The sequence below is a fragment of the Chiloscyllium plagiosum genome, unplaced genomic scaffold, assembly GCF_037043375.1.
Source record: "Chiloscyllium plagiosum isolate Xiang-an unplaced genomic scaffold, Cpla_swu_hap1 HiC_scaffold_36, whole genome shotgun sequence".
Taxonomy (NCBI): domain Eukaryota; kingdom Metazoa; phylum Chordata; class Chondrichthyes; order Orectolobiformes; family Hemiscylliidae; genus Chiloscyllium; species Chiloscyllium plagiosum.
The window spans coordinates 1,368,916-1,385,393 of NW_028270174.1; the positions used below are offsets into that span (position 1 = coordinate 1,368,916).

The 16,478-nt window shown below is 42.2% G+C and overlaps 1 protein-coding gene across 3 annotated transcripts in view; it reads right to left on the bottom strand.

Moving 5' to 3' along the window:
- Positions 1-1,292: 1,292 nt before the first annotated feature.
- LOC122539556 (clathrin light chain A-like) overlaps positions 1,293-16,478 on the bottom strand; it is a 70,299-nt gene continuing 55,113 nt past the window's right edge. Inside the window, exons 4-7 of one of the 3 annotated variants that reach the window (XM_043674538.2) lie at positions 15,310-15,421; positions 12,473-12,526; positions 3,262-3,297; positions 1,293-1,815 (exon numbers count right to left, since the gene is read on the bottom strand). In XM_043674538.2, the coding sequence (XP_043530473.2) occupies positions 1,641-1,815; positions 3,262-3,297; positions 12,473-12,526; positions 15,310-15,421 (377 nt within the window). In that variant the 3' untranslated portion in view covers positions 1,293-1,640. The remainder of the gene's footprint in view (positions 1,816-3,261; positions 3,298-12,472; positions 12,527-15,309; positions 15,422-16,478) is intronic. The other 2 variants (XM_043674539.2, XM_087979845.1) reach the window with 2 other exon arrangements.

Sequence of the window (16,478 nt, forward strand, 5' to 3'; positions counted from 1 at the left end):
ACAGCGCAGCACTCACTCCCACTGCCAACCCCCTACACAGCACTCCACTCACTCCCACTGCCAACCCCCTACACAGCACTCCACTCACTCCCACTGCCAATCCCCCACATAGCGCTCCACTCACTCCCACTGCCAATCCCCCACACAGCACTCCATCCACTCCCACTGCCAATCCCCCACACAGCGCTCCACTCACTCCCACTGCCAAACACCCCACACAGCGCTCCACTCACTCCCACTGCCAATCCCCTACACAGCATTCCACTCACTCCCACTGCCAAACACCCCACACAGCGCTCCACCCACTCCCACTGCCAATCCCCCTCACAGTGCTCTACTCACTCCCACTGCCAACTCTTTACACAACACTCCACCCACTCCCACTGCCAATCCCCTACACAGTGCTCCACCCACTCCCAATGCCAATCCCCTACATAGCGCTCCACTCACTCCCACTGCCAATCCCCTACACAGCGCTCCACTCACTCCCACTGCCAATCCCCCACACAGCGCTCCACTCACTCCCACTGCCAATCCCCCTACACAGTGCTCCACTCACTCCCACTGCCAATCCCCCACACAGCGCTCCACTCACTCCCACTGCCAATCCCCTACACAGCGCTCCACTCACTCCCACTGCCAAACACCCCACACAGCGCTCCACTCACTCCCACTGCCAATCCCCCTACACAGCGCTCCACTCACTCCCACTGCCAATCCCCCTACACAGCACACCACTCACTCCCACTGCCAACCCCATACACAGGACTCCACGCACTCCCACTGCCAACTCCCTACACAGCGCTCATCCACTCCCACTGCCAATCCCCCACACAGTGCTCCACTCAGCTCTTCAATCCTTTAATCTTCCAGTTATTTCTCTCAAGCCCTCATACAATTTATTTTTAGATTGACTGATCATTTCCTCTCTCTTAAAGTAGTTCACTTTTAATTAATTTTTAAAAAATGTTTAATCATTGTTTTGAGGCAAACAAAATACCCAATCTATTAACAGCAAGATTTCGCAAAATAATAGTCCATTTCATAATGGTGTTTGAGTGAGCAATGTTGGCTAGGATGTTGGGAGAAATATCCTTTTACAGTGTGCTAGGAGCCTGAACACCAACTTGGAAGAGGATGAGCAAAGCTCTCTCACAATGTAACTTATGTTCCAGATTCTGTGCTGAAATCCTGGACTCAGGTATGAAATCACCACCTGCAAACTCAAAGGGAAACACCGAAGCAAGGCAATGTTTAAAAATTCTTGCAAATAAAATTCTTCCACTCTGTAATCAACATGTCAAGAAATTTTATTTCATTAGACTGATAGCAGATTTATGTTGTAGTTTTTACTATATTACAGTAAATGATATGTCTTGTACTACAGTCCTGTATTCTCAGAGCAAGAAAATCACACACATTAATTCACACAAAGCAAATAGCAAATACACAATTTAATCGACTCTGTCAGAGCTCATCACTGAGACATGTTCCTCTTTGAAAACAGTTTCAACTTGGAAGGAGGAAGGAACCACAGGCAGCAAATGTCAACACGAGCAAAACATCCCACACAATTCAGAAATGGAAGGTAATATTTCGCTGATTAGAATTTAAAGAATGCCAGCCTGACTGTTTCGACTTCACTTTAGAGTCAGTGGCACTTGGCTAAGAGACATGAGAACAGATCGCATCCGTGACACATCCTTGGACACTTTGCTGGTCTTGGAGCTCAAATCACAAAGGTGTAACACATGCTCCCACTCAGAGCCCACAACAACCTCTTGACCTTCACTCACATCTGGGTCTTCAGCTGACCTGAAGCAAGATGAAAATAATTTTACTTGAGTATTATTTAGAAAGATACATTTTGTTAAAGCTTTTCACCTTGAACTCATCAGGACAATTCACAAGAATACAAAATCAAGGGGAATAATAACATTTATACTGAGAAGAAGAGAATACTGACTGACTGGCAAGTGGACTCTGATTGGTAAAAGCATTTCCACGGAAACACAATATCAATTCTGATTGACAGTTAACTGCCAGGCTTTGTTCAAATTTTAAACTAGGCAGGTTGATTTTGATTGGTCAAGGCAGTGCCCCAAGAAATGAACTAATGAATGGTTGTCACCTATTTTCTTGAGTTTTTTTTATTGAAGTTATTCCTGTTTCACCTGGTTTTAAGAAATATTTTAGATTGCTGCATCAAAATGAAACCCAGAATAAATGTTAAGATTATACAAAGGACTTCAGTACTGTACAGCCGATCCCAGTCTCACTCTTTATGTCCTCAATCTGATTGAATTCTTGAAAGAAGTAACAAAAAAAGGAGATAAAGGTGGAACAGCAAAACGTTAAAAAAAACATGGGAATGGATCCTGTTGGTGCAAATGAGTTAGAGGTTTCATCTGTCAATCAGACGTGTGGGTGATAACTGGAAAAATCCGGAAAAGGTATTGAGCAACAAGTCCAGGATACCTATCCTTCCAGATTTCCTGCCTGGAAGTTCGCTACCCCTGGTATTGACTGGAGCCAATACCATCAATAAGAATATCAGTTCTGATGAACGGTTACTGGACTCAAAATGTTAACTCTTCTTTCTCTCCACAGATGCTGCCAGACTTGCTGAGTTTCTCCAGCATTTTCTGTTTTTGTCTCAGACTTTCACCATCTGCAATTCTTTGCTTTATTAACATCATAAAGGAACTGCATAAGAAAGAATAATGGAAAAGGACAGGGAAACAAGATTTGGATCAAAGGCTTCCCTCTAAGCTGTAAATCTTACAATTAATTCCTTGAAAATTTTGATACTATTTCTGAAAATTATTTATCATAAAAAGCAAAATATGGATGCTGGAAAACTATAATAAGAAACAGAAAATTCTGGGAATACTCAGCAAGTCACACAATATCCGTTGTGAGAAAAAAAGAGTTATTGTTTCAGATTGATAAGCTTTCATCAGAATGAGTTGTGACAGTAGAGGTCGCCATCTGAAATTATAAATCTGTAAACATTGATCTGTAAACAAGTACTTAGTGTGCTGCAGCAGGTGGTTGTCTGATGAAGAAGCGGTGCTCTGAAAGCTAGTGCTTCCAATTAAACCTGGTGTTGTGTGATTTTTAACTTTGTACACCCCAGTCCAACACCGGCTCCTCCTGTGTTTCTGTTAAAGGACACCCCTGGCTGAGAAACTTGCATTGTCTCATAATTGACTCCTTGACAGTTTGTACCCAGAAAGAGTTAAGAATGGTTCACTTAACTGTTGTAGGTTGTAGCAGTGTTGCTTTATGTTTGTGCTTCACAGCATATTGGAAAGCGAAAAAGGAAGAAAGAAGAGTTATATATTTGTATGTTGGAAATTATTACAGTTGAAACTTCAGAACTGTATTATGTTCAATAGTAAATAGAGACGTGTGAGCTGCAGCAGCGTAAAATTACTGATTCATGGCACTGACTTCAGGCGAATTTACACCCACAGTCAAAACCTATTCTGACCTCGATTGTTATACTTAAAATATTAACAGCAAAACTGAGTTAACTAAAAGCAGTTTTAGTTTTAAACAATAATTATATATCTCAGACACTTCCACCATCACAATAAAAAAAAGAACCCTTTGTTCTATGATTAAAAGTAAAATACATACTGGAAATCTGAAACTGAAAACAAACTGCAGCAAATACCTAGCAGGTCCTGCTGCATAAATGGAGAAAGAAATAAAATTAATAGACAGCATCTTTCAGGTAGGAATGGGGACGTTTTGTAAGTTGCATTTCTGGGCAGTTCCCCATACCTGTAGGATTTTCTGCAGGGATGTTGCCATGGGAACTGGCAGCCCTGATTTGTGGACTTGGGCAGATAGTTAATTTGATTAAGATCTCACCGGAACCTGCTGGTAAATTCCTGAGGTTAGGCAGACAACACACAAACTGGAGACAAGAGGATAATTTTTAAATATGTTCTCATCCCAGCAGCTCAATTATTGGAGCTTTGAGAAGTTTCTCTGGTATATCCTCTCATCCGCCATTAAGAAGCCATCACCAGATCACAGCCAGTGGCTTTGGTGGTGAGTTGGAGGGGACATTGGAGCCTGCTGGGATGGGTGGGTGAGTAATCCTGGCTGAGGGGTGGGGTTAGCTGTGTCAGCTGAGGCTATCCTTCATTTTTACATTTCCCTTATATTGTATATATTATATTGTACATATTATATTGTATATATTATATTGTACATATTATATTGTACATATTATGCTCCATTTGGAGGTATGTTTGCACTTTACCCACATGCCTGTGCAGCCCCTGCTCCCACTCCCAGCCAATCTGAGACACAGAGCTGAAAATGTGTTGCTGGAAAAGCGCAGCAGGTCAGGCAGCATCCAAGGAGCAGGAGAATCGACGTTTCGGGCATAAGTCCTTCTTCAGGAACGTGTGCCACTCCTGGATCAGTGTGATGTCAGGAGCCAGAAATGGTCATGACCCATGGCATTTTTCAAAGAGTGTAAGATTCTGCCAAGCCTTTTCTCAAAGCTGTAACGGCTAGAGGTTAATAAGGGAATCGAGGGCTATCGGGTGTAGACTGTAAAGTGATCTTAAGGCAATAATCCGATCAATCATGATATTATTGAAGGGTGGAAGATCAGTCTCGAAGGGCTGAATGGCTTCCTTTTGCTCCATAAGTTCCATATTTCAATCAGGAGCCGGGGACATGTGATGGGAAAAAAATGAAAGAGATGTCTCTGATAGGATGAAGGGCGGGCAGATTAAATGGGGGAAAAAAAAGAGCTCTGATGAAATGCCCATTATTCCAATGCTAAATAATTCTGACACATTTTTGTATTTATTAAAGACTGAAATTTTACCCATTGCAATATCAGGATGCTCCACGTTAGAGAACGAGACTGTCATGAGTAAGGGAATTGGATGATATCCTAAAGAAATTTAGGGTGCAGAGTGAACAATAAGCTCACTTTATCAATTTATGGAGTTTTCAGAGATGCTACTTGCTTTATATGAATTTGTTCATGGGGTGTGGGCATTTCTGGCTGGGTCAGCATTTATTACCTGTTTATAGTTGCTGTTGAGAAGGTGGTGGTGAGATGCATTCTTGAACTGCTGCAATCCATGTGCTTAAAGTAGTCCTACAATGCCCTTAGGAAGGGCCCTCTAGGATTTTGACCCAGTGACACTGAAGGAATGACAATGTATAGGCAAGTCAGGATGGTGAGTGGCTTGGAAGGGAACTTGAAGGTTGTGGTTTTGCCAAGTTTCTGCTGCCCTTGTCCTTCTAAATGGAGTGGAAATAGGTTTGGAAGATATTGTCTATGCAGCCTTGGTGAATTTCCACAGATCATCTTGTAGATAGTACATACTCTCGTGACTGTGCATCTGTACTATCACCATATGCTTTAATGTCTTTTGTCTATTGATCTCTCAGTCATACTCACTGACTGAGCACCCAAAACTCTCTGGAGTAGAGAATTACAAAATTCATCACTGCGCCACCCCCCAAGTGAAGAAATTCTTCCTCATCTCAATCTTAAATGACCTATCCCTTATTCAGACATTAGGACCCCCTTTTCAAAACCTCTAACCTGGAGAACTGTCCTATCTATATCCACCCTGGCACCCCTTGTAAGAATTCTGTCAGCTTCAGTGAGATCACCTCTCATGCTTCAAAACTCTGGAAAATACAGACCCAGTCTCCTCATGAGACAATTCCACCGTTCCCAGGGATTAATCTGGGGAATAATTTTGGGGAATTTCTGTTGTGCTCCCTCTATGGCAAGTAAATTCTTCTTTAGATAAGAAGGTAAAACTGAACACAATCTTCCAGGTGAGGATAGAGCAAGGGTCTACACAGTTGCAGCAAGATCTGTTTATTTCTGTACTCACATTCCCATGCAATGGTTGCAATATATCTCCTGCTGTCCATATTATTTGTTGTATTTCCATGATAGGTTCAAGTGACTCATAAACAAGAACATTCAGTTCTCTTCCAACACCAGCACTTCCAAACTGTCACCATTCAAGAACTCTCACCATTTTCTGTTGATTTTAACAAAGTGAATCACTTCACACGCCATATTTTTGCTCATTTATTAAACCTGTCCGAGTTCAACTGAGGTTTCTATCTACCTCACAACTTACACTCCTAGCTAGTTTTGGAAATATTACCTTTGGTCCCAACATCCAGACTGTGAATAGCTGTGAACCTGGCACTGATTCTGTCAGTAACCCTGTAACAGTAAGAGCCTGCCATCCTCACAATGTTATGTTTATCCATAGTCTTCAGTTTCTGTCTGTTAACCAACTCTCAATCCCTACTTGCACAGTACCCCAATCCCTTATGCTCTGATTTTGTTTAATTTTGTTGTGCAGGTCCTTAACGAAAGCTTTCTGAAAATCCAAATACACCATTTCCACTTGTTCTTCTTTCTCTCTGCCACAAGTAACATCCTCAAAAATTCTGTCCTTTGTCAAATATGATTTTTCTTTCCTAAATCCATGTTGACTCTGTCAAGTTTTGTCATACTTCTCTAAGTGGTAAAAACAATGACTGCAGATGCTGGAAACCAAATTCTGGATTAGTGGTGCTGGAAGAGCACAGCAGTTCAGGCAGCATCCAAGGAGCAGCAAAATGGACGTTTCAGGCAAAAGACCTTCATCAGGAATCTCTAAGTGTCCAGTTATCACATGGATTTTGACATTTCTTTACTACTTCCAATAATCTGATAGATCTGTCATTCTCCATTCTTCCTTTCCACCGCTTAAATAGTGGGGTTACATTTGCTACTTTCCAATCTTCAGGAACATTTCTAGGATCGACAGAATTATATACTATCTATGTAGCCACCTTCCTGCTACACTCTGGCATGGAGCTGATCTAGTTCAGGAATTTATCATCTTCAAACCCGATAAGCTTTCAAAGGCTCCCATTTTTAAAATTCTCTTGTGGAATGTGGGTGTCACTGGCTAGCCAGCATTTATTACGTGTCTTTAATCGCTCTTTGAGAAGGTGGTGGTGAGCTGTCTTTTTGAACTGCAATACGAGTCATTGCTTGTATACCATCAAGTCTTTGATTGCATTTTTTTCAAATCAAGAATAGCCAACATGCCCCTCAAACTTTCATGGTTTCTCTCTCTCAGCTTTGTCTAGAGTGGGAGAGGAGAGTGTAGGAGGAGGAAATCAGAGTGGGGCAATCGGTGAGTGGGGAGAAGGAGAGAAGAATGGGAACAGAGAGGGCAAACTTGGGATAGTGAAATGGGAGAGGGAAGGGGGTAATGGTGCAGAAGTGTGTGGGAGGGGATTGAAAGTGGGGAGAGGAGAGAGATTCTCAGGTTCATTGAGTCATACAGCGCAGAAAAGGCTCTTTGGCCCATTGAGTCTGCACCAACATAACTACCACCTGTTTAGGAAGCACCTGCTGATAGTGCTGGATAGGTTTATCCCACTGAGGCAAGGAAGGGATGGTAGGGTGAAGGTACCTTGGGTGACAAGTGATGTGGAATATCTAGTCAAGAGGAAGAAGGAAGCTTACTTAGATTGAGGCAAGGATCAGAAAGGGCTTTAGAGGGCTATAAGGAAGGCAGGAAGGAACTTAAGAATGGACTTAGAAGGGGGCATCAAAAAGCCTTAGCTGGCAGGATTATGGAAAACTCTAAGGTAATCTACACTTATATGAGGAACAAGAGAATGGCCAGAGTGAGGGTAGAGCTGACCGGGGTAGGGAAGGGAACTTCCGGCTGGAGTTGGAGGAGGTCCTTAACGAATACTTTGCTTCAGTATTCACTACTGAGAGGGACTTTGACATTTATAAGGACAGCGTGAAACTGACTGACATGCTAGAACAGGTTGATGTTAAGAAAGAGGATATGTTGAAAATTGGGATATACCCAAGGTTACTACAGGAAACGAAGGAAGAGATTGCTGCGCTTTTGGCGATGATCTTTGCATCCTCACTGTCCACTGGAGTATTGCCAGATGATTGGAGGGCAGCGAATGTTATTCCCTTGTTCAAGAAAGGGAATAAGGATAATCCTGGGAATTACAGACCAATCTGTCCTACATCAGTGGTGGGCAAAGTACTGGACAGGATTCTGACAGGATTTATAGTTACACAGAAAACCATAGTTTGATTATAGATACTCTGCAGGGCTTTGTGAGGGGCAGGTCATGCCTCACAAACCTTATTGGATTTCTTGAGGATGTGACAAAACACATTGATGAAGGTCGAGCAGTGGATGTGATGTACATGGATTTTAGCAAGGCGCTTGATAAGATTCCCCATGGTAGGCTCATTCAAAAAGTAAGGAGGTATGGGATACAGGGAAATTTGGCTGTCTGGATACAGAATTGACTGGTCCATAGAAGACAGAGGGTGGGTGGTAGATGGAAAGTATTCAGCCTGGAGCTTCGCGACCAGTGGTATTCCGCAGGGATCTGTTCTGGGAACTCTGCTCATTGTGATTTTTATAAATGACTTGAATGAGGAAGTGGAAGGATGGGTTAGTAAGTTTGCTGATGACACCAAAGTTGGTACAATTGTGGATATTGTGAAGGGCTGTTGTAGTTGCAACGGGACATTGACAGGATGCAGAGCTGGGCTGGGACGTGGCAGATGGAATTCAACCTAGAAAAGCGTGAAGTGATTCACTTTGGAAGGTGGGATTTGAATACAGAATACAGGGTTAAAGGCGGGATTCTTGGAGGAACAGAAGGATCTCGGGGTACATGTCCATAGATCCCACAAAGTTGCCACTCAAGTTCATAGGGTTGTTAAGAAGACGTATTGGTTTTCATTAGTAGGGTTATTGAGTTAAAGAGCCGCAAGATTATGCTGTAGCTCTATAAAGCCCTGGCTAGACCACACTTGGAATATTGTGCTCAGTTCTGGTCACCTCATTATAGGAAGGATAGAGAAGCTTTACAGATGATGAGGAGATTACCAGGATGCTGCCTGGATTGAAGGGCATGGACTGAAGGAAGGTTGCGGGAGCTAGGGCTTTTCTCATTGGAGCAAAGAAGGATGAGAGGTGACTTACTAGAGATGTACAACATGTTGAGAGACATAGATAGAGTCGATTGCTACATACTTTTCCCCATGGCAGAAATGTCTATCATGAAAGGGATATAATTTTAAGGTGATTGGAGGAAGGTTTAGGGGCAATGTCAGAGGTAGGTTCTTTACACAGAGAGTGGTCGGTGCGTGGAACGCATTGCCAACGGTGGTAATAGAGTCAGATACATTAGGGGCATTTAAGCGATTTTGGGTAGGCATATGGAAGTTAATACAATGAACAGTATGTAAGTTAGTCAGATCTTAGAGTAGATCTTAGAGTAGGTAGACTAATATGGACAGCCAAAGGGCTTGTACTGTGCTGTACTGTTTTATGTTTTCTGTTCTATATTCACCTAAAGGTGCAGTAATCCCAATTTCCTGCACTTGTCCGACATCTTTGAATTTGATGTGCTCATCCAAATATTTTTAGAGCTTGTAAGGTTTCCGGCCTTCATTATTTTCCAAAGCAATGCATTCCAGATTCCCATCACCTGCTGAGTGAAAAACGTTTTTCCCAAATCACCTCTGAATTTCCTGCCCCTTACTTAAAACAGTGTTCTCTCAGGATTGACCCTTCACCTAAGGTGAATAGCTGCTCCTTATGCACCCTGTCCATATCCCTCAATCATGTCCCCCCTCAGTCTTCTCAGTTGTAATAAACAATCCAAGCCTATCTAGTCTCTCGTTATAGCTCAATTATTCCATCCCAGGAAACATCCTGGTGAACCTCCTCTGTAGCCCGTCTCGTGCTATCATATCCGTCCCATAGTGAAGTGACCAGACTGTACACAGTACTCCAGCTGTGACCTAACCAACGCTCTGTACAACTCCAGAATTACCTCCTTGCTCTTATACTCTATGTCATGACTGATGAAAGTAAGTGTTCCATATGCCTTCTTAACTACCCTATTCACGTGCTCGGCTGACTTCAGGGATCTGTGAATAATTTCCCCAAAATCCTGCTATTTCTTTAAGCTATCCAGTGTCCTGCCATTCAATAAATACTCCCTCATCTTGTTGTTGTTTCCTCACACTTGTCAGGGTTAAATACCATCTGCCACTGGTCTGTCCTCCTGACCAACCTACAATCTATCTTCCTGGAACCTACAACCTTCTTTGCTATTAACCACTCTACCAATGTTGGTCTTGTATGCAAATCTGCTGAACATTCCTCCCACATTTTCATCCATATCATTTCTGTATATAACAAACAAGAAGAGTCCTGGTACTAGCCTCCAGTCACTCAAACAGCATTCTCCTACTACTCTCTGGTGTTCTGTTAATAAGCCACTTTCTGATCCATCTCACCATGTTTCCCTGAATTCCATGTGCTTTAACCTTCTCAATCAGGTGGGACCTTGTCAAAACTTTTGCTAAAATCCACATAAAATACAGCAACTGAACTCCCCTCACTTGCTTGATCACATTTTCAAATAATTCTAACAAAGTTGTTAGGCATGACCTCCCTCTGATAAAGCCATGTTGACGATCCCAAATTTAATTCATTCCTTCAGATGAAACAAGAGTGGGGGAGTTCTCATAATCACAGGGGAAGTCTCACATCATACACAATCAATAAAATCGTTAACTATGATAATTTGTTATTGTCAGTTGTTAAGTGACCTGGTGTGCAAAATGTGAAAGGAACTGCTCTCAGGTCAAAAACCAGAAGAAGCAGATTTGTGTTAAGAGCTGGGGGGGGAATGACTGGGTGTGAAATACAGCATGGTGAGAGGAGGTGATGAGAGAAATTACATTTTATGCACAACGTTCATAATGGGCTGCTGGCAAGTACAGTGGAAGCTGATTCAATGGGAATTTGCAAAAGAATATGACAAAATCTTTAAAAGAGCAAAGTTGTAGATCCGTGGCATAAACAGCAAAGGGGAACAGAGATAACCAAATAGCTCTACCGGTGAGCTAACACAAGCACAAACACATAATGACCATTTCCGACGTAGGCACAGTGGTTAGCACTGCTGCCTCACAGCACCAGAGACCTGGGTTCAATTCTCCGCCTCAGGCGACTGACTGTGTGGAGTTTGCACATTCTCCCCGTGTCTGCGTGGGTTTCCTCCGGGTGCTCCGGTTTCCTCCCACACTCCAAAGATGTGCAGGTTAGGGTGGATTGGCCATGCTAAATTGCCCGTAGTGTTAGGTGAAGGGGTAAATGTAGGGGAATGGGTCTGGGTGGGTTGCTCTTCAGAGGATCAGTGTGGACTTGTTGGGCCGAAGGGCCTGTTTCCACACTGTAAGTAATCTAATCTAATCTTAAAATTGTAATCTATAATGTAAGACTATGATTTCACCTCATTTTCTAACATTGCACCTGAATCTGTTTTGAGGGCAAGGTGTGGAATAGTTTTCAGAAACTGAAGGAGCTGGTCCCTGACATTGCAGTGAAACACCTAATCCACCAAACTATCTAACTGATTGACCCTTGTCTATTAGATATAATGGAGTTCATAGCTGTTCCAGGATGATGTTACTGATATTTCCAGTTTACACTTATGGACAGATTAACTTGGCTTTTGCAGTGTTTTATATTCAGGTGTCAGTCATTCCCAATTTTCTGTAAACACCATTTTTTTCATGAGATGTGGGTGTCACTGGGTAGCCAGCATTTACTGACCATCCCTAATTGCCCTTTGTGAAGGTGGTGGTGACTGCTTTCTTTAACCACTGCAGTCCATTTGGCAAGGGTGGACCACAATACTATTAGGGAGGGAATTCCAGGAATCGGAGTGAATGAATTTTGAAATTTCACAATGCGTACTCAATAAATGCACTGAATAACAATTTCATAACGTTTTCTAACAAATTAGAAAGAATAACTTAAAAGATAAACTTGTAATTATATAACTCAAACACGGTGGCTCAGTGGTCAGGGACCCGGGTTCAATTCAGCCTCGGGCGACTGTCTGTGTGGAGTTTGTACTGGGTGCTCTAGTTTCCTCCCACAGTCTAAAGATGTGCAAATTAGGTGAATTGGTCATGCTAAATTGCATATAATGTTCAGGGATGTGTAGGTTAGGTGCATTAGTCAGGGGTAAATGTAGAGTAGTAGAGTGGGGAAACGGGTCTAGGTGGGTTATTTTTGGCATGGATTGGTTGGGCCAAATGGCCTGTTTCCACACTGTAGGGATTTTACAATTCTATGATTTTAACTCAGGGTCAAGAGTTCTACTGCTGAGCCAAAAATACCATCTTTTGTTTGGTCTGTACATGGTAAATCTGGTGACTTAGTTGAACAAAACTGAAAATTAACTTGAACACTCTATTCCCTAATATTCAGCAATCTGCAGTTAAGTCAAATGTGGCAGAACATCGTCAAAGCAAAAGCAAATACATTTCACAAAGAATTGCTCAAGAGGTGAAAATAGAAAGAGGAAAATATTAAGAAGAGAAACATACACATAGCCAATCACATCGGCGAAGGGTTGTTTGTAGAAAGCCTCATCCAGAATCCTAGAATCGAAAGGTTGGTGGTGTAATCCACAGACAGCAGCATTCAGAGAGAGATCAGATGCAAGATAAAGGTGAGGCACAACACAACCAGAACAAACATAGAGTTACTTGTAAAGACCTGAAATTCCTGGGCCTGGAGAAAGTGGCAGGTGGGAATGCCTAGATCTAGTTGCACCCAGTTGATTAAAATAGAATTGAGGTGGAGGATTCCCAACTCCTTTGGGTTTCTGACATAATGTCTACCCTAAAGTCCAGTCATGAAGGATGGGGATAGGAAAAGTGAAGAGGTAGTTTCACTAGAGTAATGTGGCATCCCACATTGGTCTTTTCCTGTCCATTTTGTAGCAAATTTACTTTTTGAATTCAGCAGAGACAATTGGTAAGAGTGCTTACAGGTTAAAATACTGCCCCCTCACCACACCTTTGGCTGAGGTTCGGTGCAAACTTCCTTTTAGTAAGTTAATCCATAGGTGTGTAATAAGATCTCGGAGAAGGTTGATTAAAAAAAAACTATGAAGTAGGAATGAGAGGGCTTGTGTTGTTAAACTTAAGAAGGTGCAGAAAAGACTTACAAGGATGTTGCCAGCACTGGAGGGTTTGAGTTTTAGGGAGAGGCTGAATAAACTGGGGCTACTTTCCCCGGAACATTGCAGGCCGAGGTGTGACCTTATAGAGGTTTATAAAATCATGAGGGGCATGGACAGGGTGAATAGTCAAGATCTTTTATTGAGAGTGGGGGTGTCCAAAACTAGACGGCATAGGTTTAAGATGAGAGGGGAAAGTTTTAAAAAGGACCTGAGGCATACCTTTCCCATGCAGAGGGTGATGGGTGTATGGAACGAGCTGCCAGAGGAAGTGGTGGAGACTAGTACAATTACAACATCTAAATGGCACCTGAATGGGTACATGAATAATAAGGGTTTAGAGGGATATGGGCCAAATGGTGGCAAATGGGATTGGGTCAAACTGGGATATCTGGTTGGAGCGGGCAAGTTGGACCGAAGAGCCTGTTCCCGTGCTGTACATCTCTATAATACCCTGAATGCATCTGGGACTCTGGCAGCCTACAGCACAATAGCAAGGAAGGATGGTTTATTAAAGCAGCAGAATATTTACAGAGGAAGCTCAGCCATCTTAAATTTAGAGACATCACTGATGGTTAATTCAGGATGATAATGTGTCAAATTCTACAGGTTATGATAAAAGAGAGTAGTAGATTCTACGTTGGAGAATTCCCTGAACATCAATTAGTGAATAGAAGCCTGTTCTTCTAAAATCAAGCTAAACAAACATAAAAACCAGGCAAGAACATATTGGCTGGAAACAGTGAGTGTGTGCAGAGACTCTCAAATTATTCTAAGTAAATCACAGAATTAAGAAGAAAACTGATTGCATTGCATGACCCTGCTTTTCCATAGATGCTGCTTGGTTCTCAGATAGGGCACGGGATGGACCAGTTACATGCAGCTGAGATCAGTCAGAGGGGTGATAAGCTGCTGCCAACAGTGGGAATGTGAACTCAGATGGTGACTAGTCAGTAGCACTGCCAAGCTGAATGCAATGGTTGATGTAATGAGAGGGCAAGTAGACATATGTCAACCAAGTCGAAACTGAAAACTTCTGTGAATTTGGCTCAAAGATCATGTATCTTTAGGCAAAGTCTGATTCACAAGCAAGTGATTCAATCATTAATAAAGGCCAACAGAGTTTTTTTTAAAAATCACAGGACATAAGCATTGTAGGGTAGGCCAGCATTAATCGCCCTGGAGATGGGAGCAGTGGGGAGGGTGTCTTCTTGAAGCACTGCTTTGTTTAGTGTGTTTCCCTTCCTGATAAACTGGGAAACACTTTCCCTCATTAGCTCTACGATTTCATCAGAAAGGCAAAGAACTGGTCAAACAAATCAAATGAGGGAAGTGAGAATCTGCAACCATAAATGTATAAACTTAAACTACATATATTACCGTATAAACTACATATATTACCGTAGGCCACAATTCAAAGATTGATCACACATTAGGAAAGTTGTGAGGAGCCTTGAGAGGTTGTAGAGGAGATTTACCAGAATGATTCCAGGGATGGAACATTTTAGCCACTAGGTTCATTTGGAGAAATCTGGCCTGTTTTCCTTTGACCAAAGAAGTCATGGACATCTACAGCACAGAAAAACAGCACCTTCGCCCGCTGAGTCTGCTCCAGTCAGAAACAACCACCTAACTGTGCGAATCCGATTTTCCAGCACTTGGCACATAGCCTTGTATATCTTTGCATCACAAATGTATATCTAAATACTTCTTAAATGATATGACGGTTTCTGCCTCTCCCCTCCTGAGTTCTAGATTCCCACCATCCTCTGGGTGAACATATTTTCATCACATTCCCCCTAAACCTCCTGCCTCTTCCCAAAGAAACATTTGAGGCTGGAGTTCAATTGAAAATTTGTAAAGTTACATGAATAGATTTATGATTGGAAGGGAAATGAATGAATATAAACCATGGCAGGTATATAGAGCTAAGGTACAGACCAGATCAAATTGAATGACAGTACAGGTTTGAAGGGTTGAATGGCCTCCTCCCAGTCTCATGTTCCTTACTGAATTATTTACTTATTCATTTAAACTGACATTTCAGAACATAATTCCTTTTTAATAGTTGGATAAAATCTTTCCATTCAAAAGCAAAATAAATTGGCAAAATGTTAAGACAGGACAGTGTACCACTCCTACCAGTGGGTTTACTGTTTGATACATGACAATACTGAGCTCTCGGCAATACAGGAATACCTGTTATTAGTTTTCATTTCTTCGAGGTGCTCTGCTTGTTGTATGTACCAATCTTCCAAATCTTTCTTTGCTTTCTCCCTCCATTCTACTTCTGCTTCACGAGAGTGGGCATCTAAGAAGTTCAAAGGTAAGAATAATTCCTTTTTCTAGCGTTTATTGGGATTAGGATTCCATTGTTGTCACGGGGTTATTACACAGACAGGACTAAATGTGATTGCTGTAAAAATTCATACCTGTTGATTACAATGCAGGCAGACATGAATTTGCTGCTTACTCATTTCAACTGTGTCCGTACCCAGAGTCAAAGAGTGTGGTGCTGGTAAAGCACAGCCAGTCAGGCAGCATTGAGGAGCAGGAGAAGCCATGTTTCAAGAATAAGCTCTTCATCAGGAATGAGAGAGAGCCTCAAGGAGGCTGAGAGATAAATGGGGTAGGGTGGGGCTGGTGATGATGAAGATGATGGGGATGATGATGAACAGCACATGCTTGAAACGTTAACTCTTCTGTTCCTCTGATGCTGCCTGACCTGCTGTGCTTTTCCAGCACTGCACTTTCCAACTCTGATCTCCAGCATCTGTAGTCCTCCATTTCTCCCTGTGTCGGCATCCAATCAATTTTAATGACACTGTCGATTACCTGTATACATTGGCAAGGGGCAGTCACATTGGTGGTCAGCACCATCTCAAACTAGTCTATATCTCTTGAAAGAAAGGACATTGCAATTATGCAGGAATGACTTTGATCAGGGAAACACTGATGGGAGGGTTTCATGGGAGATGGCACTGCATGGAGGTCTTGGTGAAAGGGCATAATGAAGGGGAGGGCTTCAGTGCCTGAGTGAAAGATGGTGATAATAACTGTATCATGGATTGAAGCTTTTGTCCTGTTACTGAAATCTTTGATGTTAAGGATCCCATTGCAGAATGTTTGGAAGAATTCTCTGGAACTCCCCAATTTTACAATCATTTTCCCTTGCCATCAAGGCCAACATTCCATTTGACTTCCTGATTACATGCTGTATCATGAAACTAACATCTTCTGATTAATGTACCAGAACACCCAGGCCCCTCTGCACACACCAAGTTTTCCAATTCCTCACCATTTAAATAATACATTGCTTTTCTATTTTTCATGCCAAAATGGACAAGTTCACAATTTCTCCCATCTGA